The following is a 26,414-nucleotide window of genomic DNA, read 5'->3' on the forward strand; positions in this document are numbered from 1 at the left end:
CTGTTTTAAGGCTCAAATACAGACAAGGCCGAAACTGCATCATTTTCTCACCAGAATAAATGTGCCTCGTTTTACCCTGCCTTCTTGGATCTTCCCATACCTTCTCTTGCATTTGTCATATTATCTTTTCTGCCCATAGAGGTATTTTTAAAAATCAGTAGAGTAAGTACAATTAGTCCCTAAAATAAAGGCGTCATTCAAGGAAGAAAGGAGAAGGAGGGATCCAATTAAAAGGATGAAAATCTTTAATTTTTTATTTAGGTATACTTGTAAGGACACGTGTATATACAAATACAGATCGTATGGATTTGCATGTGTGTGTTTTAATTTTTTTTTACATTTTCTTTTACGTTTATATAATGTCAGCATTTCAAAACAGCACTCGATGAAAGTGCAAAGGACTGCGAAGCAGGGAGTACAAGCACAGGGTCACATGGAGCTGGACTTCACACCCAGACGCACAGACAATGAGTGGCTTCAATGGGGTGTCAAGAGGAAGCATGGAAAACGGACTTTGACTCATGGGTAACCTCCAACATGCCAGCATCTATTACACTGTACAAACAATGGGAGCGAGTCCATTGTAGGGAGATTTGTCTCACATCCGAGCAGCTCTGGGGCAAATGCATGGGAACAACTCAGTGATGCCAAACCAGAGACAGACCTGCCCATTCACGGCTCTGGGGGCGCAACAGAATGCGGGAGGAAGGCAAGGGGAAAAAGAGAGAGAAAGAGGGGGGGCAGGCAAACGGGGGTGTTGGTGGAGGCGGTTTTCCAAAGAAAAGCTGGTGACCACAGCTCTGAGAGCAATGAATGGAAGAGGAGGAGTTGAAAACGGTTTTCCTAAGTTCGTGAAACTAATAAAAATGGCTGCAGCCGTTGCTAAGGCACAGGAGAAAAACAGAGTCCCTGAACGCCCACAGGTACTGTGACTCTTCCTTGCACAAGGACACAGAGAGGAAACCGGCCCCACTGAGCCTTCCTAAAGGGACTGGCCTGCAACCATCCTGAGTCTGAGCCGCACTGGATGCTGACAAGACTTCCTGGGGGGTAGGGATGACAAACAGAAAACCAAACCAAAGGACAGAACCAGAGTTCTCTAAACCTCTTCAAACCACATGCTTGGGGTGGGGGAAAGGACCACAGAGCTCCACATCAGACCTGGGAAACACTGAGGACAAAGTATCCATCAAAGCAGTCCTGTTGTTTCGGTCCCAAGGCGATGGAGCTGTACGATTTGAGTGGGCAATGATCACATGAGTCCAGTATGGAGCAGTGTTCCAGTCACGTGACTTCTCAGCCATGTATACATTGGATGTTTCAAAGCCTCAATGCATGTTTCGTATCCTGAAAGTCTATTGTTCTCACTTACAAAAGACATAAGAATCAAATTAATACTTTATTATCAAACACTATATACAACAGAGGTTGCTAATAATACAGAATTAAAGAACGCAGTTTTTTTTTTGTTTGTTTTTTGTTGTTTTTTCTTTTTTTAACATTTTAACTTTTCTTTCCTCTGCCACCCAAGAAAGTACAGTACAAAACAATAGTCTAAAACTACCACGGACTGTTACCTGGTCTATTAAAGGATACACAGTATCCACTAAACAGACAGATCTTTATTCCCTGCTTCACTTTGCAAAGGCCTTGGCAACCAAGGGCAAAGATCGCCGGGGTTTGACCAACTGGGGCTGAGGGGCTCCAAGGCTTCCCTTCATGCTCTTGAATTGTTTTTAAAGTTAAACCCACTACCAAGATGCACAGACATCCTAAGCCCACAGAGGATTGCAACAACACCACAAAAGGCCACCAGCGCTTTCTGGACAAGATCAAAACTGCCTGGCACCAATCGTCTTGAAAACGCCACACAAGTGCGTTAGCTATGATTATGTCACTTACAGGTAGAAAAGCATGTTGTCTACTGGTGTGGATAGTTCTGCTTTTTTTTTTTTTTTTTTAACATAATCTGTGGCGGCAATGACAGTGACGTAAAAGGGTCTAATTGCACAGTGAAAGATGAGAGACAGTGGCAGAGAGGGCCATGAGTAATTATTTCATCATTTGTTAGAGACAAATGCTAGAAGAACCACAGAATTCACCATTTCTAAAACGACATTAGAACTGCTAATGCCCTTAGGACTAACTGGAATTATTACAGGATCACTTGGTGTCCTTGGTTGTAGTACATGCATTATTATTTTGGTTCTATCAATCCATCTTAGAAGGGATTTTTGTCCCCTTCCTGAAACCCCACTAAAACCCACAAACCTGTAACTATTAATAAACAGAAGATACCTGGATATTACTGAGAGTGTCGAGCATATAAATAAAGGTAAAGGAATCCAATGCTTTGAAGTTTTGTATCAGTGAAACGGTGGGTGCCTTCTGTGATGAGACTCGGCCACTCCAGAGAAGTCTTAGATGGTGGAGAACGAAACTGACAACATCTTTGAGGCTGGCAACCCCACTCAGATGGTTCAAGCAAGAGCAGACTCCAGCTGTCTCCGCTCCAAAGGGACCAGGTAAGCCCAGCTCACATTCCAATGTGTGTACAACTCTCTAGGGTGCAGTACGTTCACAGCTGCCTTCCATTCACATATTTTTCTAATTTGAAACTACTCACAATTCTAAGCAATTTCCGATTCATGAAGTCCATCTATAATGTGAACTCCTTTTTTTTTCATATATATCTTAAAAACGAATATATAAAAAATCCTTTTTTTTTCTGGAATGCTTTCAATTTTCCACATTACATGATCATTGTATTTACTGACTTGCTTGTTTACAAAGGCATGGTTTCTATTGATGTCGTGCAATAGCAAAACAAGGCTAGATCACCTTCCTATTGGGCTGACACTTTTCCCTGTCTAGGTTTTGGGATTTAGAGTTCATGACACCCCACCAGGAGAAACCCCACAGCTTATGTTTCCTGGTCATCAGCTGGGACCACCTCCTTGGCCATGCTAAGGTTCTTTAAACAGGGTCATCCTGTGTCCATTCTCCTTCTGCCCCAACCCTACTATGAAACAAGATAACCCCCATGTTTCTAAATGTATCAAGGGATACCACTTTTTCTCACAAGTTTAAATAGGACAAGCATATATACTCACTCTCAGCATAAAGTATATCTAAATAATGTATTTTCTATTCTAGTGGATTTTTAAAAAAATATTTTGTCAAAGTCTTTGGGACTCCATCTTGTTTATCTCCCACAGATAAACACATGTTTCCCCCTACGCTTTAGGCTGTGTCAGAAAGGGAAAGAATATAAAAAAATCAATGCTTGAATTTTTATTCCAAACTTTGGAATCTTTATTCCAAATTTCCCTTTAGCCCTCCCAAGTCGTGCTGACTGACTCTCCTGGTGACAGGGTTTGTGTCTGAGTCCCCTGTGATCATGGAGCATGGAGCAGAACGTGGGCATCGGGGTGGGAGTTGGGGAAAGGCCACAGCACACGGGAGCTCCAGCAAAGCCAAATCGCATCTCCTCTGGCCACAGGACTTCCTTTCTTTCTACACATTGTCCCCAGAGGAGCAGCCAAAGCTATTCCACTCTCTACTCATCAACCCTGGCTTGTCAGCCTCGGGGAAGGTCACTTTATTCATAAAAATGCCTCTTTGAGCTCCTAAAAAGAAAAAGAAAAGTTGTAGCACCATGGTGATCTGTATTCAAAGGAAAAAAAAAAATCAGGTGTGCACTACCCAGTCACTAAAAAGTTAGAGGCACTCACACCCCCAGCAACAGATAGTTTTCTCAATATACACTTCTTCTGCATTAGCATCCCTGCATCCAACCCTCCTTCTGGGAGAAAAAAAGCTTCTTCGACACAGCACATGTTTTGCTGGCAAGAACGCTTTAAGACAGTCGTATCTGATAAAACAAAAACTAGTATCTGAACCTTTGAGAAGCCTGCTCATTCCTACAGTCCTAGAGGATATGGTGCAATAGTATGTCTCAGCTTAATTCTGCCCCTCTGGACCTGACATGCCAACATAACGCTCCACACAATCACCTTCCTGTCCTTAATGAGAAGGCATAAGTACTGTAGGAGAGGGACACCCTCTCGGCCAGGCCATGGCTGGCAGCATCTGCCACAATTCTTCCTTGTCTGCATACCGTCATCGACACCCTGAGCTTACAGAGGTGAGTTCTGGAGGAGAACGCACAGGGGGTGAAGCCCCACTACTGACAATTTGGCATTTTCATCTGGAGTCCATTTAATCTGGAAGGGGTGAGAGAAGTCAAGGACCAGGGCTGGGGATGGGGCGGGGCGAAGGAGGGCAGTGACTAGTTTAGCCCCCAACAACCCCAGGTTGTTGCTTAGAAATCAGGCTGGAGGAAAGGAAACAAAAAAAAATCTGACATCTGCCAAAAACCAATAACAAGTCCCTTCTTGGGATGAGCAGTTAGGTGGATCTCTGGTGTTCCAAGACCCTGATGTTTTCCATGACAGGTGACGAGAGGAGACGGTGCTATAATGTCAAAAGCATCGCCAGGAGCAAGAGCAGGATTGCCAAAAGGCGGCTGGGGATCCTGGGCGTTTGTGCCGCGTTCTCGCCGCGGGATGGCTCGGCTGACTCATGTACGGTGTCATCTGTTCAAACAGAAAGCACACATTCCAATGAGATTTCACATCCTTAATAACTCTCTTGCAGCAGCCTGCTGTTAGCAGACCTCGCCACCCTCTGCAAAGTAGGGTAATGAACCCTGTGGCACCATTGACTTTCATGTCTGCATAATCACTCATTATTTACAGCAAACAAAGGAGAGGCAGGGGAAATTGGACTTCCTTCACAATATTTATACTCTCTCTTAAAATTGAGGGGGGGGGGAACTGTGCAACCAGTATAATATTTGCTGCCTAAGCTCCTTTTGACTTGCTACCAGTCAGATGTACTTTGCACAAAACTTGCTAAGGTAGGAAAGGTCCCTCTAAGTCTGCAGGGCCGTGGGGAGGAAAGCCATGTACTGGAGGGGAAGGAGAGAGAGTTATGTGGGCATATTAGTGGTTAAGCAGACGGGGCTGCTCATTTCTTTCGTTTTAGGCATTTCACAGGATTAGTGTTGAATGTTTGGTGGTTCGGTGCATTTTCAAATGTGAAAAATTAAATGCCAAAACAACAGTATTTTAAATAAACTATATATAATACCCAGTAAACTTCAGAAATCCTGTACCCACTGGGCTGCCTACAATTAGGAATCAATTATGGTGCTATTTCCATTACGGGCCCTGCATCTCCCAGATTAAATTACTTGAACTTGACTATTCTTATTTTTATCAGGCTGAAGCTTGGCACATAAATTATCAGTGTGGATGCAAATTTTCCTCTAAATAAAATGGATTAAGTGAGTTAAGCTTCTTTTATTTAGCTATAAAGTGTTCTACGAGGCTGCCTCTGACTTTGGATAGCCTCCCTGATCTGCATGATTAACAGGCTTAACTTCGAAATGGGAACTTTGCAGTAATTAGTGCCCAAAGATAGATTGGAGGCTTGCCCATGAGCCATGCTATTCTCTAATGTGGCCCATCTCCTTCCTCCCATCTGGCCTAGCTTATGCTTTTAGCCCAGATGACCTCTGAACATGTTTCTGGAGCTGACAGTTGGCCTCTGAGCAGATTTCATTTCAGCATCAGGGGGACTTCCCATGGGAACACAAGAATTGCTACTCGGGATTTGATGACTGGTTAATCAGAGAGAACAGTAACAAGTGAGACGCCAGTAATTGTCCTCAATTAGGTAGACCCCTCAAGACAATCCCTAACATCCTTCACTGACCCACTGGGTGTCTCCTAATAGATTAATTGCCCATTATTTTAACCTCATGTAAGTCATCTTCCACACATGTCACATTAAGGGTCCTTTTTCTTACAGGGGTGAGTCACACATTCTATTATTTGTCCTAAAGGGATCTCTCTTTCTCTTTCTCTCTCTCTCTCTCTCTCTCTCTCTCTCTCTCTCTCTCTCTCTCTCTCTCTCTCTCTCTCTTTTGGCTCACACTTTTTGGAAGTTTCTGTTCATCTCATTCATGTCCCATGTGAACTAAGAAACATGCCTTCTCAGAATTAAGTCTTCTGCCCCGGAGGGCTCCTATTTCAGCCGGTCTTCATCTAGGAGCCTACAGCCCTTTGTTTAATTTCTTCTCCTTCCCTGGACTTGAGCAAACCTGGATAGATTGCTTTTAGCTTAGGAGACTAGAAAAGGTTAGGAAGCAAGAATGGGAAGGCAAATCCCACACAGTGTAGCCCAGTATGTGCGGGCCCTCATCTTTTCTTTACTCTTTTCAGCCTTGCTAATGCATTAATTAAATCTGTAGTTAACAGGAGGCAGAAGTAAAGGCCCTTAATAGCCCTGAAATTAAAATCCAAATCACATTCTTAAGAGCACCAATATGGTGTCAATCAAAACAATGGAGCACTTCAGGCTTAATTATAAAAGAACCATAAACCCTGAGGATTCCACAGCTCATTTGGAAACATCACTTATATTTATACACCCGAAATTACATCACCTACTGGGGTTCTTCTCCACCCTTTTCTCAATAACCCATTACTCAATCTTTCACCTTGTGAAGCTTGGAAATATATTGTTTAAGGATACCCAAACTGCCTTTCTGTACTCCGGGCAAGTATGCCAAACTGTGCTCCCCTGCTTCCCACCAATTTCAGGGGCTCAGCAAAGGGTAGCCACTATTCCACGCTCACTCAGCACAAGGCACAGTGAAAGAACCTCGCAGAATAACTGATGTTCACAAGAAGGAAGACATTGGTTTCCTTCTAAGTGAAGTGTAAGTCTGATTGCACTTTTCAAATCTTGCATCATGGATCACCTCTGGCATTAGCACTTCTGTGAGCTGTGTGGTCCATTCCTTTAACCTCATGTGTATGCACCTACTGGGCATATCATCATAAAGGTACTTTTTCTTACTGGGGAGAGTCTCACTCTCCTGTGTTTCCCTCAAATGGGAAAATACACTGCATGCTTTTGTTTCTACAACATAGTGTTGACGAGTCAGGATTCTACAAGTTATGCTTTGATTAAAACAGTCTTTGATGGGGAATTCTATACATCACCTCCCTCACCCATACCCCTTACCCATGGCAGTTAATGAGAAACTGGTTATCATTTAGATAACTTGGGGAAATTTCAGAATGCTAAGTTGAAATTCCCAAGTAAAATCTACCTGAATGGAAATTAAACCTACATAGGAGAGATTATCAGTACTTGTAATAATGAGTGTGGCTTGGTGGAAGAAAAAGTTCCTCTTTAGAAGCCAAATCGAGCCTTGCCTCTTTGTTACAGGATTCCACCACACAGGGGTTTCAGTGGTTAACTGAGAACACTAATGGTATTTTGGAGCATGTAATGTGGCATATGTCTGCCCTGAGATCATCCTGCATCCCTGAAGGTAGGAAACTGGCAGGCAGAGTGTGCAAGCAAACAAAAAAGACAAATGCATTCCATAGACAGGTGAATTAGTACACATGGCTGAGAACATGCAGTAGAATCCTTTCAGACTCACTGGCTCTCTAGAGCCCGTATGTACATCTAGGGTTGGCTAAAGGAGATCATTTCTTAAATTCAACAGTCAACACAGCAGTAAACAACTTCAAGTGTGACTGACTAATTCTCTAGGAAATAAGGAGAAACACTCAAATCTGTTACCATATTCATACTGCCAGGCACTGAGGCTCAACTCCCTCTTACCATGTTAGTGAGGACACTTGCCAGCAATCTCTTCACACACACACACACACACACACACACACTAAACTACACTCTGCTAAGCTTTTCTTTTTTTTTTTTTTTTTTTTTTTTTTTTTTTTTTTTTGGTTTTTTCGAGACAGGGTTTCTCTGTGTAGCTTTGCGCCTTTCCTGGAACTCACTTGGTAGCCCAGGCTGGCCTCGAACTCACAGAGATCCGCCTGGCTCTGCCTCCCGAGTGCTGGGATTAAAGGCGTGCGCCACCACCGCCCGGCAGCTTTTCAAACTTCTATCAGGTATATGTTCACTGATTTGGGGCCACTGAGAATTCCAAGTTCTGTGTGAGAAAGACCTTGTGTCTTAGAAGACACTGACGAATGCTTCTGTAGGAGAGTTCTTAACATTTCCATTTTATCATTAGTTGAATTCAAAGTTGACTTCCTTAGTAACAGAATAGTCTTCAGTGTTCTTCTTCATTACCAGAAAAAAAAAAAGAAAAAGAAAAACCAAAACATGAAATCCCTTGAGACTCTAGAGAGGCTCCTCTTCACTAGAGAGGTGATTGACTTTACCTAGGAAATATGATCATGGGAAATATATATCAAAACTATAGTCCTGAGCAAGTTTACAACAGACTTAACCTGTTGCTCATTCTAGCCATGACCTCCTAGTGAAACTAGGAGTTAAGTGTTTTCTCTGAACATCTATACCTCTAGTAGAGGGAAGAGCCTATTCCTATTATCCTAACATTGGGAGCTAAGGATATTAAGTCTGACAAGCTGAGAAGCTTGGGCAGGATTCCTTGGCCATGGGAAGAAGAATGTAAATTCTGTGGTTTTGAAAGAGCTCCTGTTTAACTCGTTGTCCCTATGGTAGTCATATCCTCAAGCTTGAAGTCTGGTGCCTTGAAAAGTCACAGTAATGCTTCCAGTTTTTCAGGACACAATTAAAATGTCTGCATGTCAGCACTCACTTCTTGCTACTTTCTAAAGCAGGGGTGGTGGGGGGGACACTGATCCCGGGGGAGCCACTAAGGCCTCTGAAAGCTACTTGTACACACCTCTCATTTGCACTCTGGGTGAGAGATGCCTGCCTCAAAAAAGACTAGAGTGCCTGGGAAACCCCTAACTCTTCCAGGCAGCCAGCTACAGGGCTAACGCTGTACCTCCGGAGACAGGGCACTTACTCAGGGTATGTTTCCCTAAGGCTCATTCACTGTTACCCCTAGGACAATACTCCAAGGATGAAGGGGACTGTAATGCCCTTTAGTTCCTAGAACCGTAAGAAAAAAAAGGTCCTACAAAAAAGAAAAAAAGAAAAAAAAACCAGAATAAACGAAACCTTATCATTTACATAAGGGGGCTCAATCTCTTTGTGAAGAGGAAATGATTTTATTTCTCTTTAGCTCTAAGACGGTCACGAGGGAGATGGATAAAGAAAACTGTTAAGATCTACATAGGTGGGTGGACTAAAGGAAGACAGGGTCCTCCACGGAATGGCTAGAGGGCCTGCTACCCACCACAGCGGGTCTGGTTGCATTCAAAGGCCGGAGGAAATTTATAAGCAAATAAATGGCTTGTCCCAGTCTACACTATCTACAGTAGGCTACATTGTAAGTGGTTAAATGAATGAATAGTCTTGCGGCCTTTACTTTTTTCACACTGATGGGGAAGTTTGAGTAGGAACATCAGTAGTAGAAAAAAATATATATATATCTTTAAAACTTATTTTGTCTTAGTCCTCAAAGCTTGCTCCTGGCTCAAGGGGCTGCTGTGTATATTTGTGGTGGCAGCGGGCACGCAAGTTGGTGGTGGCAGCACAATTATATGTCTCCAGGCCAAACTGCTATCAATAACCGGATAAATAATACTGAAATGAAATACAATTTTTCAGATCGGTTTCTTTGATGCACATACATTTCTAGAGAGAACTAAAGATGCTGAGTCAGTGTTTGGGGCAGTGGTTTTACTACTTTTATCCACGGATTCAGATACGATTTAAAAAAAAAAAGAAAAAGAAAGAAGTTTCATAAACATGTACAAGAGAAATATTTTCTGTCTTGTTTGAAAACTGGCCTTTAAAGTCAGTGGTCCACCAACACGCCCTGAGGATGTGGTAAAAGGCAGTGAGATTTTAGTATTTTTTGGTAGGGTTTCCATATTAGAATACTGCGTCCAGTGAGACCCCCGTCTGAGAAAGAAAAGTCGTATTCCATCTAGCATGCACTACACAAAGATACTGGGAGAATGAGGTAGGAGGTAAGTCATATTAGCAGGCGGCCAGCAATGGGCAAAAGCAGAAACGGCTGGAGCATGCACACATGCAGAGAGGAAGAAAGGAAAAAAACAGTACGGAAGCGTCCAGAGGCAGATGCGTTGGTTAAGGAGAGATTCTCTAAGCATACTAACCTGCTGGTTCTAATGAATTTTCTACTTTGTCGTTAACATCGAAAACACGGTCATGAACACCTATAGTTTTCATACAGCTATCTATAACAAAAATAGAGATAACAGCCAAATATGTTAGTGAAGACACCTTCAAACTCCCATTTCTTTTTTTTTTCTTTCTCTCTATTGTTTCCTTTTATTGATGTAGAGATTGTTTTACAATCAATGGCACGTATCCACATGCCGGCATTGTTCCCATCTGCTGTGCACGTACAACAGTCTAAGAAACAACAAGTTAGCAAGTGCTGTGTACTTTCATACACAAAACGAAAAGCATCATGGAGAACAATGAGAAAAAAAATACGATGAAAACTGAAACATGGATGTGGGTCTACAAAAACGGGTACCACACAAGATTTAACAGTAAACCATAACAAAAAAAAAAAAATTGTACCGCTGTGAACCAGACCACAGGATAAAGCATGCGCAGTGAAGGGACCCTCGGAAGCTCGTTCTAATGAACTTACTTGTTGGTCTCACGAAGACTTTGAGTTTTAGGCAGGACCTTCTTCCATTGTCTGGGATTGCAGAGGCTGTAGGTAAAATAAGGTGGCAGGATAAGAGAAAAAGGAGAGAATAACAACTCATTATTTTTTGTTTTTCACATGCAAATAAATGGTCTCTGTATACTCTTCCAGGGCATACTCTGATTCCTGTCCCGAGGTTAAAACCAATAATACTTTTCAGACTAAGACAAATGCTATAGAAAGGTGACTTCCACACTCCCATCTTCTTTTTCCAGTACAATAAAGGGAGAGTCATGCAGGAATGTGGTAATCTACAGAGAAATGCTCAGGACTTCTATTTCAAAGGCACTTCCCTTCAACTTGATCTGCTATCAATTTTCTCTAAATCAGGAGGATAATGCTTGAACTCTCTTGCTTCAGGAACAGCTCCTCCTCAACTGCAGGAAAAAGGGCCCAACAGAGGCCCATGGTTGAGAGTGTTGTCAAGACCAGTGACGGACAGTTACGAGGAGGCGGACTTCAACATGACCTACTTCTGCCGGGGAAAGCAGAGCTTTGTCTGTCCTGAAAGCTGGTCTGTCAGTGCTCGGCAGGTAATTCAATTAGAGGTTTTACTCAGAATTTGGCTCCGCTTTCTATATGACTAACCCAGCCCCGAGACTCCACCACGCCATTGTAAGCACAATATGCTATTGAGAAAGGAAGAGGCTGCAATAGCACATTTATCTTCTTTTAATTTTCCACAGAGAAGGATGGAATTAATAAAGTGGGTTTACTAAAACACGACAACATGTTTCAAGTTATAAATCATCTGAGGAAGAGCCTTTCTCCCCTTCTTCAAGATAAGATCTTAAACTTTCCCTACTTTTTAAGATTATCTCCACTTAGTACTCACGGGGTAGTGTCAAAAGGATTTGGAAGGGTGGTCAGATCCTTGGCGACCACATGTGTTTACTAATGCTCTCTAGAAATGACAAAAATCGCAGAAATGAGAGCCACATACTTTCTTCCCCGTGGACTTGCTTCAAGTGGTTTCTCTGTTCAAAAAGGCAGCTGACATCCATCAAAATGCACATGGCTTAAAATTAGTCCAGTAATACTGAAAGTGACAAGGAGGGAGCCACATGTCTTAGGCCTTCTCTCTCTTCTAGCTTCATATTATTCTTCATGGGGAGCTTGAAAAAAAAAATGCTCCTTTTGAGGTGAATGGAGTCAAGCTCCAAAGTTCTTCTGCATGGATGTCCTTATTTATGGGGCTACAGATCCATGCAAATCTCCTGCAGAACTCAGCTGCTGGAGGATGGCAGATACGAAAGGACCTCCACCGGCACTATCACACACCTGTTGGAGCTCTTCATTTTAAGAAGAAATACAGAGAAAAGATGTTTTGGGCCCTCTGCATCTCTCCTGGTCTCCCCGACAAGCAGTTAAGAAGTGGTAACAGCTGGTTTTGCTGTAGGCTCTCACTAAATCAAAGTTGGGAAGACTCCCCCTACTGACATTAACAGTAATGAGTGTGTTATTCGGGGCGCAATATTTCACACTCTGTGGTCTGATCCAGGAAACGGTGTCCTTCCTGTGGACCTCAACTGCAAATGTACATACTAAATACACCACACACAGGTGACTCCGGTTCATTACAAAGCCCATGGGGTCTTAGCCATGAGGTGGTGGGAGAAGCACCACCACATGCACACTGCACTCTTCTGAGCCGAGATGAACTTACTTCAGACTCTGTGAGCTCGGCATGTCACAAATGACTGACTTTTAACCTGACACTTCAAGATAAGCAGGCTTAAAGCATTATCAAATGTAATTTTTGTTGTTGTTGGTGGTGGTGTTTTTAGAGACGGGGTTTCTCCGTGTAGTTTTGGTGCCTGTCGTGGATCTTGCTCTGTAGACCAGCTGGCCTCGAACTCACAGAGATTTGCCTGGCTCTGCCTTCCGAGTGCTGGGATTAAAGGTGTAAGACACCACTGTCCTGCCTGGCCAAATGTAATTGTTTTTGTGAGGAGCCTTTTTTTTTATTTCATGGAGATTTTTTTTATTAAGGAAAAACAAATGCCAACATTAAGTTATTGTACAGCATTATCAGAGAAACTGAACAAAAGCAAAAGGTGACATCTAAAAAAACCTCGAGCATTGTCTTAGCTCACACACAGAGACATGAGCCTCAGCCACTGGACAAACATCATTCTTCTGCGAATCAAAGATACTGAATGTCCTTCTGTAACACGGGAAAGAAAAAGCTTATTTCTCATTGGTCTTCCTCATGACTCAGTCGCCTCGCCGGGAAAGCTGCAATACTGACAGAACTGACCCTTACGATGCTGTTTGACTACTTTACTCCAATCCTTCAAAACTTCGTGGACAAATAACACTGATGCACGGTATAGTTTGTAAATTCACGTGTAAACTACAGTAGCCCAGCCCTATGATCTCTAGGCCCACCCAGCCCATGGAGTATAATCATAACTCTATGGAGTGGACTAACCTAAGACGTGACCTTTGCTAGGCCCTAATCACCTGACTTCCTTATTTTCCACACGGAAACATAAAACCAAAAAAAAAAAATTATTTCAAAATATATCCCACCCATTATCAAAATTATTTATTGAATTTTTTTAAAAGTGTGATTGCAGTTTACTCCATGTTAAATCTGTGGCTTCTGCAGCCTGTACTCCTTGGCTTCCAGAGGGTGGATACATTTATTCCGCTTTAAATATAGATGGTTAGCCATTAGAAGTCTCGGAAGATACTAGGTAATTTGTAAAAAGTGCTTTACTTGTCATAAGGAAACAGATGGCAGAGGGCAGAGCACTAAAACCACAAAATGACCTATTAATTAAAATATGGAATATTCCCACAAGTCAATGCAGAAATCACATCCTCTCGGGATCCCTAATAAGCAAAAGATAGAGCTATTGGTAGAAGTGAGAGATTGAAAACCTCAAAACGCCAAGACTCTGTTGGGAAAGGGAGGTAATGCCAAAGCCTCAACCTTCAGAAAAACATCATTTTGTAACAACTACCATTAACCTGACTTTAGTTAACAGAAAGTCTATATATAACTTTATAGATAGAAATTATAATTATATGTGCATTTATCATGCTTTGTGCTGTTTATTTTTTTTTAAAAAAAAGTATAGCTGACTCTGAAAATTGGACGTGAAGAAACATCAAAGTGCATTATATATTCTTGTAGGTGTTACCGACCATTTCAAATACTTTTAAAACCCCCAATCCATGCCAGCCTCTTCATTAGAGGCTGTGGATGGTAAGAAGTATAAAACACACATTCCTGCCTTTGTGTTGTGTTGTGTGTACTCCCGCTGTGGTATACACACTCTCTCTAGTTTAGGGTACCAGAGTGGTCACGTGGTAACCGAGGTTCATATGAAGAACCAGGCCAGCTTTGTCAGGAAACACTCAGTTTGTCTGCAAGTGTGCTGGTGTCTTCTTATCAGAGGCTTTATGGCTCCCCCAGGAGCCAATCATGAATGAACAAGAAGAGTAAAAGAATTAAAATGTTCATCCCTAAATTCCCAAATCAGAGACATGGCAAGCTGAGCAGGTGACTAAAACCTGGAGTCTTCCTACAAAGAAAACTTGAAGCGAAAATAGAAAAGAGTGTTGAACAGCTTCCATCTAAAATAAACTCACATTTCTTTACTGATTTTGCTAGTAAAGAGGCACATTTGGAGTCGGGAAGTTGGGAGTAGGGATAGAGGGACCACTAAAACAAACAAAACCTTTCATTCTACGTCTTAGTGACTATTTTATGAGCCTGTCTATAGGCCCTATTCCTGGAAAGTACCAGTCAAAACATGGAGGCACATAATGGAATACAAGCTGAGATTTGCTGGTCCTCTGACTTAAGAAGACAACACTAATATGGCCGTGAGGGTCCGGACTTCATTCATGATCTCCGAGGCCCAAAGTTTAAGCATTCCTGAAGCCTCATTCATTCCCTTGGTCTCTTGGAGCTCAAACAAGCTTAGTTTAGCATTTAGTCAATGTGGCACCTATGAGGGACCACATTCCAGACCCCCAAGTTAGTACTTACAAATGCTATATTTAGCACTGCAAACGTAATATTCACACCTCAGGCCACTAATAACAGTCTATCGATCTAGACAGAGCAAGAGTACACTGGCATTGTGTTTGATGTAGGGCGCTTCTGCCATGGTTCTCAATGCTCCCACCAGACTGCTATTAATCCCTTAGTCTCCCATCCCCTCGAGTGTGGGCTGAGTTTAGTTTCTAGCTCCTAATGAACAGAACCAGGCACAAGTTAGGGCTTGGCATCTCTGTGATTATGTTCCAAAAGCCTCGGACTTCCTTCTTTCAAAGATTGTGAAAGAATGTGCCACATTGTGAGATTCAAAGTGGAAAGACCCATGCAATACAGATATGTCCCGTCAGGAGAAACTGATGATCCTTAGAAAACACACCAGGAACTCATTGTTGCTAACAATCTTGTGAATGGGAGAGAAAGAGGGACCTTCTTAGCTGAACCTAGAACTCACTGTAGTTTTGTGAGCTGAATCTGGATTCCCAACTCTCGACTAATTTGTTGGTTTTTAGACAGTTAGACAGGTTGAGCCAATCCTATCTATCATTCAAGCATTTACTGATATATTTTACAAACAAGCCCATGTGATCCCAGGTTTCTCATGGCTGAGTTTTTGATTGACAGATGAAGGCATGGCAGCATCCTCCACTTATGGACAACCATGCCCTTGCTCCAAAGAGGTGTTCACTCCTCAGTCTGTTGCTGTGCCTGGAGAACTGGATCACTTACTACTTAGACAAATCTGGAAGAGAGGCAATTCTAAAGGGGCTGTTAAAGAAGTTTTTGTAAATGTCTTTTCATTTGCCTTCTCGTGTCTCAGTTCAACTCCAAATGCTTGGGTGAACATAAAGGAGTCTCAAAATAAAATGTGAACTTGAATTATAAGAGAAAGAATGTTTCTCATCAGATCTAGGAAACAGAATAGAAGGGTGAGTTTTAAAAACACCTTAAGTGAAAGGACTTAAAAAAATAACTTAAACGTCTCTGATTATCCAAAAAACGCCTATTAATGATCTTCCAATAAGAGTTGTCACATTAAATATAAACATGAAAGTTCAGGCTGCTCAGAAGTTCCTTGCTAATTGAAGCAAATGTTCTCTGAGACCCAAAAGTTTGCCAGGAGAAGGGCGGGACTCCAGGATTTAGTTTCTTTCAAATTTTCAGGTCCAGTGTTGTGCAACCATTTATCACCTCTGGCTGACCTCATTCGGCTTCTAATCTTAATTCCAAAGGCCACAGTTCCCCTTTCTGAATCCATGTCAGTCGGGATACTTTGGGAAATTTTACTTCTAAAAACAGCTAGCCACTTTCTTTTCTTTAAAGGAGTGAGTGTGTCTGAGACACTAAAAATGTAGCTTTCCATAACGTTTGCCACAGGCGGTAGTTCTCAATTTGAGCAAGTCAAAAGAAAATACAGGTTATTAGCTGTGAGCAGGACACAGTTTTTCCCCTGTAGGTTTTTCTTGTAGTTCAACGCATAACACAAATATATGCAAATTAGATAGGTAAAGCCAGAATTAAGCACTATTCCATCCACATTAAAAAAAAAAAAAAAAGGAAAAGAAAAGAAAAGAAAAAAAATCCCATTTAAATCCAGAGTGTAACTGGAAATGTCTTCCAAAATTTAATGAATCAATAAAATCCATTTTGTATATGTGGGGAAAGGGTGGGGACCAGAAGTGGTGGGAATATGAGAGAGATTAACCAGAGCCATATGGACGTCTCAGAAAATGGTTACCAGACACACACACACACACACACACACACACACACACACACACACACACACACACATTAAAAAACAAGTTAGGCCTCTTCTTAAGGAAGAATAACAAAGCAATAGTTTGCAGCTTAGCTACCTGCCTTTTTTTAAAAAAAAAAAAAAGTATATTCAATTATCATATTAACACAACAAAAACTACCAGTTAGTACAGAATACATATACCTTGCCTCTTATAGATCAGACATAAGAGAGAAAGAGAGACCTTTGTGTGACCTGGGCTTCAACCCAGGGCCTTATACATGTTAGGCCAGTGTTCTACCAGTGAGCTATACCTCCACCCCAAAGGCCACCCCCTTTCGGTCCCTGCCCTTGGTTTATGGAGCTCACACCTTAAGAGCGACCACAGGAGCTGGCCCATTTGCCTGCACATTTCACCTCCCGAAGCCGCAGTGTCTCAGACTTAACTACCTGACAAGTCAAGGTCAAGGCCCAGATGTAAAAACTGCAGAGGAGGTTACTGAGTCTAGAGACCTTCGAGAAATTGAAAATACCATGCACATATTAGATTCTTTAATACAGCTCTGGGGATATTTCTTTTTATACAAACTAGAAGGTGGGAAGGGATGTGTTTCCCACAATATAGCAAGAAAGATTGGAAAAACACACTCTCTAAGTTAAAACTTGGTTTCAACACCAGGGGACTGCAAGGGAAAGAATAATTAGAGTAAAGTTCAGGGCAGAGGAGGGAAAATAAATTCCAGCTGGAGAGCCTCAGAAGAAAGCCGGAGTGGAAGGCAGCACTCACCTCCCCGGCCTTCCTTGACCTGGCTTCCTAACCCCTTAGGCCAACTTCTCACCACAAAGGAGCTTAAGGAGTATGCAAATTCCAGCAGCTAAGCCTCAGTAGATGACTTACTGTTCTTAGAAAACGTACATGACAAAGACAAGCTCTGTTCCACTGATTTGGGGGAAACAAATAAGGCAAAATGATGCTTATGTACACATCTACGTGACTTGTAAGCAAACTTCTACAGGACTTTCAAAGTTCAGTGACAACCTGTTTCACTACAGAGGGGCTCGACTGTGCCTTAGTCTTTACTGAACTATAAGTAAAAAATAACCTGGAGCTTGGAGTCTTTTTTTTTAAATGTCCCTAAAAGAACCATTTCTGTTTAAGGAAAATTTGTTTTACAACAGTTTAACTAACTCCCAGCCTGTAACGCTAGACTTCAACCTCCCTCGGTGAATGGGAAAAGTCTACTCCACGTAGCCACAGAAGGAAAAGATAGCGTTTAGATAACTACCTTTTAAAATCCAGACACGATAGAACTGTTAGCTTTATTGTTGGTTGTTTGTTCATTTGTTTGTCTGAAGCCACTGAACATCTTTGAACAGTTAGAACAAAGCTGGTTTCCCAGCAAGTCTCAGAAAGAACCCCGAGGCCTCAGTGTTTAAGGGGTTGTCCACCCTCATAGGTCAGATGTTCCTCAGTGACCCTGCTCTACTAGATGGGCATTATCTGGCAAAAATAAGCAAGCAAAACCATGATCAGCAGAGCCATTAGAAAAATTGTCTTCGTCTAGAAGCACATAATAAAGGCAACGACAACAGTTAAAAAAAGCCCAGATAAAAGCCAGAGTTCCTGGAATCTCACAAGAGAGATGATTTATACTTCTCCTTCTCTGTAGGTCCCTTATATACCTATCATCCATCCATTCATCCATCCATCCATCCATCCATCCATCCATCCATCCATCTATCATCTATCTGAGTGACTGTTACTATAGTAACCAGGAGAATGCTATCCTCAAGAAGTACTAATATAGTATGAAAATAAATTACTAGTTAAGTCATTAAGTTAATACAAGTCAAAGAAGTTTTCAGAACAGTGTTACTATTTCTTTGAGCTTCTTATAACCCCTCTGACACCAGACACCTATGTTAAGGGTCCTAGGGAGAAATATGCTTTAAGGATTTCAATGCAGGCATAATAATGCTCAGCTTTCTCTAAAATTCATGCATTCTGGCCTTCCTTTGTGGCTTTGAGCCAGCTGCTAATCTGTCTATGCCTCAGTTTCCTGGTGACCTTCCCCTTCTCAAGAGATTTAATTATCACCAACTTTAGAGGGCATGTAGAGTTTTCTAATTCACTTGGAAGTTCAGGTGGCCTATCCCTATAGGTCTAGAATATTATTTCGCCAAAGACTGGTAGCTACCAATTTGTTTTTATCCCTTTTTCAGTAAGACAATTCCCAAAGTCAGGACCTAACTGGGGCCATCTGAGGTGTCTGTAGTGGTGGTGGTTGTCATTCTTCTTCAATATTAACTTATTTACTCTCTCCTCTCCTCTCCTCCCCTCCCCTCCTCTCTCTGTAGAGTGCAGGTTAATACATGAGTATAGCACCCACAGAGACCAGATCCCTGGAAACTGAAGCCAGTTTCCTGATGTGAGTGCCGAGAACCAAAGCCATGTCTTCCGGAAAAGCAGCAGACAGCCTGGTTACATCGAGACATCTCTTCAGAACCAGATCTCTAGTTCCGAATACAAATATGGGGGGGGGGGGAGAGGTGGATTGGGAGGTAACGGGGAGATGGAGTGTGTGTGGCTCTTCACAGCCTGTATTATTTGCTGCATGCTTGCTTGCATGTTCTCACTACTATTCAGCCCCTGAGGTTAAGCAATCCTCCTGCTTCAGCATTCATGAACTTTGGGAACTACCTGGATCAGTCTCTCTAGCCTAAATTTTAACAAACTGGATTCGATCACAGTCATGTTCCTTTATGTGTGTGGTAGGAGTGTGACACTGATGAGTGTGTGTGTGTGTGTGTGTGTGTGTGTGTGTGTGTGTGTCTCGCTGTGCACTAAGGGTAGGGGGATATTTAGAGAATGAGAAACAGTATTAAAGAGCCTTTTCCTTTTGAAAAACTTATGAACATTGAGTTTGTTTGTTTTCTGATCAATTTTAAGGTTGTGAGCATGCTATTAAATTTGAGGCCTGGGAGACAAAAAATGGAAATATTAATTCTGGAGAAGCAGCTGGACTGGCACTCAGACTGCCTTTGTACTTGAAAGGCTGAGGCCAGAAACAGCACCAAAGAAATCAGCCAGCAGTGGATGCAGACACCTCAGCATGTCCTCACCTGCCCAGATGTGGTGCTGCTTCACCACATCTTAAGCATTCTTTTGTAAAATCTAGGTAACTACTTATCTGCACCAATCAGTGAGTTGTTCTTTGCTTATTTTTCTTAACCAGTGGGCCATGTTCTCCATATCTATTGCTTCTACTGGGACTAACGGTAATATGGGCAGGAATACCCACTGGTTCAGGCAGTAGGCAACTGTTGTGGAATATTAATTTAACTACTTAAAGATGTGTTACATTTACTTATGCTGTGTAATATTACTTTTATGTAAAAATTGTGACATTTGTTTATGCTGCAGAATATTACTTTAACGGTGTAAAGGTGTGTTGCATTTGTTTATGCTGCATTTGTTTAATGATGGAAAGATGTGTTGCATTTGTTTTGCCTTGCCTGCCTAAGGCACCTGATTGGTCTAATAAAGAGCTGAACAGCCAATAGCTAGGCAGAAGAGGGATAGGCAAAGCTGGCAGGCAGACGAAAGAGGGGGACATGCCCTCTGAGAGCAAGAAGCCAGGCAGCCACCAGCCAGACACAAGAAGCAGTCAAAGTCTGATATACAGAAGGAGGCAAAAGGTAAATAAAGAGAAACAAATTAACTTCAGTTAAAAGTGCCAGCCAGATTTGTACCTAAGCTAGGCCAAGCATTCAAAACTAACAAGAAGTTCTGTATCATGATTTGGGAGCTGGTTGGTGGCCCCAAAGAGAAAGCCTTGTATAGGTTACTAATGCAACTCAAGACAACAGTTCTCTGACAGGCTAAATTTTACCAAGCCAGGGAGTTGTTTAGGTACCAAGATTGCACAGTTTATTTTATACAAAAAAAGAAAACGCTTTACTGGATGATTTTTTTAAAGTTGACAGAGTAACAAAAACCAAAGCTTGAGTCTAAGCTCTAGTTTACTGATTGTCTGTTCAAGGAGACATTTCCAGGAAGAATGGCTGCCTTCCCATCCAGCAGCCCGAGGCACAGCAGTCATGGTCTTTCATAATCTGGCTCCAACCTCAGTTTTCTTCTTGATCTCTCCCATTCTTTCTTCTCCTTCAATACACACTAAGGCTAGTCCTGACCATTTTACCTCCATGAAATTTTGCTTTTCTAACTCACAGGACCTTTCCTTGGCTTCTCAAAGATGTGTCCCATCTCCAATGCTCTTCCTGGTGCTTACAACATCTGTTTCTGTCTCCTTCACAACATATAAGCCATTCTGCATTACCTCAGAACAGGATATTGCATCTTTTCTCTGTTATTACAGTTGAGATGCAGTTCCATAAGCACAGGGGCCGTGCCAGGTGCTTAGAAGTGGGGTGTCTACTATTTTGTTCATAGTGAGTTTCCAATAAAGACTTGAGGACAACATTAAAGGCTAACAAAAACAAAACAAAACAAAACAAAAAAGCCAACAATCTGCATCAAAGTAATGTGCTAGTCAACTGTGAACAAAATAGTAAACAGAACAAAAAAAAGGGAGGGGTAATCATAGTAAATGTTCCCCAAATAAATTATGGAAGAACAACTTCTTTCCTCTGGAGAACTCCTCTCCCTTTGCTACACGCTCTTTCTTATTGGAATGACCTTGGCAACTATGACCTATAGTTGGTGAACTACAGAGACATACACAGAATTCAAACAGAAATAAGTGAAGGGACCATGGGCATCTTCAAAGACAATGATTTATCAAATCTAAAGGACAGACTCGGAAGAAAGAGGTCGCAGGCCCTTCTAATGAGCAGAGGAATAGAAAGGAAGGTGAAACTGGAATCCAGGTCGCCATGTGCCCTTCAATGAAATATTCAAAGCAAAAGTGATGCTGGGTGATGCAGATCACATCTGCAGTGTGTGTGAAAAACCAGCCTGGCTCCACTCACTCAGAAGCATCATCAAGACCTCAGATATCACATCAGGCTGTAAACCCAGAAACTCTGCTGAAGGTTCTAACAACCCTCTAACCAAACTTAAGCTTATAGGCGTTTTTAAAGGAATCTTTAAGAAATCACAGAATCAATATTTCATATGAATACAAAACTTTAAATGTTAAAAATGTGACAACTTTAGCCAGTTTGAATCACAGTTTAGAGATGCAATGCTAAGTTAAAATATATGATGGTGGTCCACACCTATCCTCTCAGGACTTGAGAGGCAAAATGATCTGGAATGCAAGATCATTTTTGGCTATACGGGGAGACTGAGGCTGTGAGATCCTGTCTCAAAAATAAAAAATATATACAATGGGAAAAATTATTTAGATTTGTGAGATTGAAACCCTAGGTTTAAATGGTTTAAAATGGTGAAGGCAGACAACTGAAACACTTTAAGAGGATGAAGAATGCATTTCCAAAGGTGACAGAGCACATAAAGTATTTTCCAGCGTAAAAGCATTAAAAGACATATGTTAGTTTTGCCTCTGGAATAAGATTAGGGAGAATTATTTTTCAAAATTTATTAACTTTAAAAAACAAACTTTAAATCCAAAGTAATACCGTAAATGGGCAAAAGCTACCTTTCTGGCTTGGCAGGGGGCACACGCCTGTCATCCCAGCCCTTGGCAGCTGAGGCAGGATGACTGCTTCAAGTTCAAGGTGTTATGTCAACCCACACTACTTGGTCTCAGTCTCAAATGAAACAAAACCACAGAGAAGGGGAATAAGAGATGGCTTCATGGGCAGGGGCTCTTGCATCAATGACCTCAGTTCAGTTCCTGACACCCACGTGACAGAAGAGAACTCACTCCTGTAAGTTGTCTTCTGACCTCCACAGATAAGCCACAGCATATCCCCACCTACTTTTCTCAAGATGTACGAGTATTCTGTGTAGTTGTATGTTTATTAATTTATATGTATATGTAACAACAATGGCTACAGACCAGGAGGCATTGAATTTGGGAGGGAGGGGAGCTGGATACGGGAGGGGTAGGGCAGAATATACGTAATTTAAAATTTTTTAAAAATGATTTAAAAATCATAGCTTTTAAAGGGTAAAAGCTACCTTTCCATGTACCAAGAGTTCATACTGATCTTGCCTCTGAGGATGCTATACTGTCCCCTCCAGAGAAGCCTTCTATGAACAGCCAATTGAAAGCTGTCTTCATTTTTCTCTCTTACCACACCCAGCTTGCTCTTGGTCCCAGTGTGATGGGCTTGTTTTCTGGTTTTTATCTCATTCCCAAACAAGTTGGGAGCTCCAAAAGGTGAGGCTAATATGGTAGTGCTGTTTACTGATCCTAGGGTCCATTTTGTAACGGACCAGGAAGTTCCTGAAACCTAACACAGTACTTGGCATCAGGCAAGGCAGCCCAAAAGATTTCTGAAGGAATGAGTAAATAAATGAGGTAAAAGTTGAATGATTCAGAAAAAGAGTTCCCCGTGTGTTCAAAGTCTGGAATGCTTCAGATGAATCTGCTGTGTTCTACCCTCCGCTAATATTACTTTTATATCCTCACAAACTCACGAAGCAATCTCATCAACCACCAGATGAAACCTTCTCCTACTTTATAGCTGCGGCCAACTTTCTGAGAGATTTATTCACTGCTTGTTTTCCAGGAAGCTGTAGTTTAGCAAGGAGATAATGCACAGATGGTAGCAAGATGGATAATAATGGGTTGATAAGTAGGAATTATAACCTTAACATCTAGTATATTAAGTAAGTCAATGGTGTACTTTTTAGGGAGTTCAGTATGTGGAGCTTGCAGAATGGAAAAAAAGATTAGGATCCTTCACATTATGTTTCTTTTCCTTGTTTCTTTCCTTTTTTAAAAAGTTATTTGTGAGGTTAACCTAAAACAAGTATTCTGTGTAGTTATATGTTTATTAATTTATATACATATGTAACAACAATGGTTACAGACCAGGAGGCATTGAATTTGGGAGGGAGGGGAGCTGGATACGGGAGGGGTAGGACGGAATATATGTAATTATATTTTAAATTTTTAAAAAATCATTTAAAAAGCAAGCATTCTATCTACTGATCAGGGTGTGTTATTAAGTGTTAAGCCAATTGTTTAATGCCAAAGTGCTGTTTATGTCTTAAGGAATCATTTCTGTTTCAATGTTGGCCCCACGTGTTGCGTAAAGGGTATTTATGGCACTCTGTGCCATTTGGGGGAAGTTTTTTTTTACTTTTCCTATGTTTAGTGGAGGAAAACTCCTGGGTCAACTTATCTTTTTAATCTAAGAGGTCTCGGTTGAAATTGGCTTTGAAGTTTGTTAATTACAAAACTCAACAGGGGTTTTTCCTTGTGCGGTATAAGTCATATTTCTTTTCATTAACCCCAGTTTTAGAAGAGATTAAAAAGTCTGGATAGAAACAACTTAGAAACTGAAGAAAGGCTTCTCCCCCGTGACACCTTCAGACACTTCGAGTGCAGGCTTTCCCCACACTAGCTAATTGCAATCTGTGGCTTTGGAAAGGAAGGTCAAATGTGTGCGTTCTGAACTTCCCAGCTCCATGACATTGTGGAGAGATGAGAAATCAGTACATTTTTCTTCCCCCCACTTTCTGAACTGGGAAATTTTATGTCAACCTGGGTTACAAGGAAATCAGGATTCTGAAGGGATCCTGCCAGCTGCTTTTTTGTGGGGCCAAGCCACCGAGTTCACATTCTGTCTTTCTGGTGAAAAAGATCATTACCAGGCGGCTCCGGGGGAAGTTGGCCCTCCTGTAAGTGCGCTCCTTTGTTATGAATATGGAACAGATGGAGCCAAATCTATCTGCTCTGTAGGAACAAAAACACTTACAACCCAGCGCTCTCTATTAAAGACTCTACTTAGCTCCTTTATACCATCGGCTTTCTGTGCACTGCTGCGAGGTTCTGACTTTATAGAAAAAGGCACTTCATAAAAGCAACAGTTCTTACTCTAAACCAAAGTGGCCTAAGAACTAAAGAAGATGAATGCACGGTTTCACCCACGGGGCTCCTTAGAGATATGCAGATATTCAATTAGGAGTGTGTGTGTGTGTGTGTGTGTGTGTGTGTGTGTGTGTGTATGGGATATGTGTGTAGGAGGCAGCGTGTATCCAATTCTGGTAAATGTCTGCATTAAAACATGAAAATAGAGAGGAGAGTGATGAAGATGTCATGTTTCCCATTACAAGGATGGCATCTAATTGCTCTAGCATAATCAAATGCCAGGATTTAATTTTCTATCTATGTGTGTAAGGCTAGTCAGGGCTGTCTTGCACACACACACAAACACACACACACACACACACACACACACACACACACACACACACACACACAATATGACTATGCACAACAAAATCATGTGGGTAAGCATAATTAGTCATTAAGACTACACCGCAAGACAGAGGCTGTATGATGAGTCTTCACCAAGAAAAATAGTAATAATTGCATTCAGCATGAACGACGTGAGCATTGCAGGTGAACCCAGCACGCCCACTTATTTATCATGCTGACGAGCCAAAAGACACCCAAAGGCCACCCTTATCGTGTGCTGTTGTTGGTATCTGGGTCATAGGCTTCTGGGTGTAGACACAGAGCTGTGTGGGCACCTCCCATTGGAGGCAACTGGGAAACGGAGGGCCTGCCTCATTTCATTACATTTATTATACTGATCCATTGAAAGTCTGGCTGCCTCTTCGGAGATAATTGAAAAAAGAAATTCTGTGGCAGGATGCTTTGATTCTGACTAAATCAAGTCTTCGGGCAAATTTCCTCCCGCCAGTGGAAGCACAGCTTGCCTCAAGTCGTAACCTTTGTGGGAGGAAAGGAACTGGCCTAGAAGCAGATCCTAAAGCAGATGTTCTATGCCAAATCAGAGTCTAGGGAGACGTAGGCTACTGCTAATAAAACTCTTCTTCTGTCTGCTCAATCATTTCAATTCCCTGCAGTGTGAAATATGAACTTGCCAACAAATGGCCAGCGTGCTGTGCCTCCCAGCAGGGGGGGGAAAGTGCCACAGCTGTGCCAGAGACTGGAACTCCAGGCGCGCATGACATGTTCATTAGTCCCCTGGATGGCCAGGGCCTGATCCAGGCAGGTCTCCAGAGCCATCCACGGGGAAACAGAAGCAGTGGTTACTACACCCCAAAGAATTAAAGACACCATTTCCACAGCCAGGAGAAGCAAACTCTGATCTCTCTGATGACCTCAGGAGGTTAATCTTAAAAACAAGGGACCAAGGGCAGATCTTCACTGATGCAAATAGAAAGAAAAAAAAAAAAGGCTGCCAATGATTGCATTTCCCCTCTTGACTCTGTTAGCCATCTACTCCCTGAACACTAAAATATAAAATAATAAAATATATTTTGAGTCTCAAAACATCTATGAGAGACGGAAATAATTTAGATGCACTTCCTGTGGACCAGAAGGATGGATTTGTAGGAACTGACTGGTTCACCGGTTGGTTGCATGTAAGTCTAGTTCATTCTAGGATACTTGCTTTCTAGCTCATCCTACTCACAGTTTCACAATCATAAAACAGTGAATTTATCTAAATTAAAGTAAAATCATACCAGTAGGTTTCAGTGTGAGGTCTTCTGTAACATACAGAAAGCACCCATTCACAACACTCTCATGATTCAACTCTAGAATATGGATAGATGCATACATGCATACATATATATGTCATAATCAATTATGAGAATTTTTTCAAAAGTTATTCATATGCTTTCTAGTGCCATATTCTTTCACATTTTAATCATGAGCTCCCTAAATAGAAATCATTTACATCTGTAAACATTTCCTTGCAGTAGTATTTAGCAATATATTCTCTGTGAGCAGAGCTATTTAAAAAAAAAAAAAACCTGTGTGGGTGGGAGAACACAACCATTAGGAATAACAATCAAGCCGCAATGAAAAAAGGTAAATTAGAGGCTAGAGAAACCTTGCGAC

At 41.7% G+C, this 26,414-nt stretch overlaps 1 protein-coding gene across 5 annotated transcripts in view; it reads right to left on the reverse strand.

Moving 5' to 3' along the window:
- Positions 1-227: 227 nt before the first annotated feature.
- Efna5 (ephrin A5) overlaps positions 228-26,414 on the reverse strand; it is a 284,200-nt gene continuing 258,013 nt past the window's right edge. For 4 of the 5 annotated variants that reach the window (XM_006996258.4, XM_076549745.1, XM_076549744.1 and 1 more), the window contains exons 3-5: positions 10,622-10,687; positions 10,116-10,196; positions 228-4,598 (exon numbers count right to left, since the gene is read on the reverse strand). In XM_006996258.4, coding sequence (XP_006996320.1) covers positions 4,477-4,598; positions 10,116-10,196; positions 10,622-10,687 — 269 coding nt within the window. In that variant the 3' untranslated portion in view covers positions 228-4,476. The remainder of the gene's footprint in view (positions 4,599-10,115; positions 10,197-10,621; positions 10,688-26,414) is intronic. The other variant, XM_006996259.4, reaches the window with a different exon arrangement.

The sequence above is a fragment of the Peromyscus maniculatus genome, chromosome 13 (genome assembly GCF_049852395.1).
Source record: "Peromyscus maniculatus bairdii isolate BWxNUB_F1_BW_parent chromosome 13, HU_Pman_BW_mat_3.1, whole genome shotgun sequence".
NCBI classification, from domain to species: Eukaryota; Metazoa; Chordata; class Mammalia; order Rodentia; family Cricetidae; genus Peromyscus; species Peromyscus maniculatus.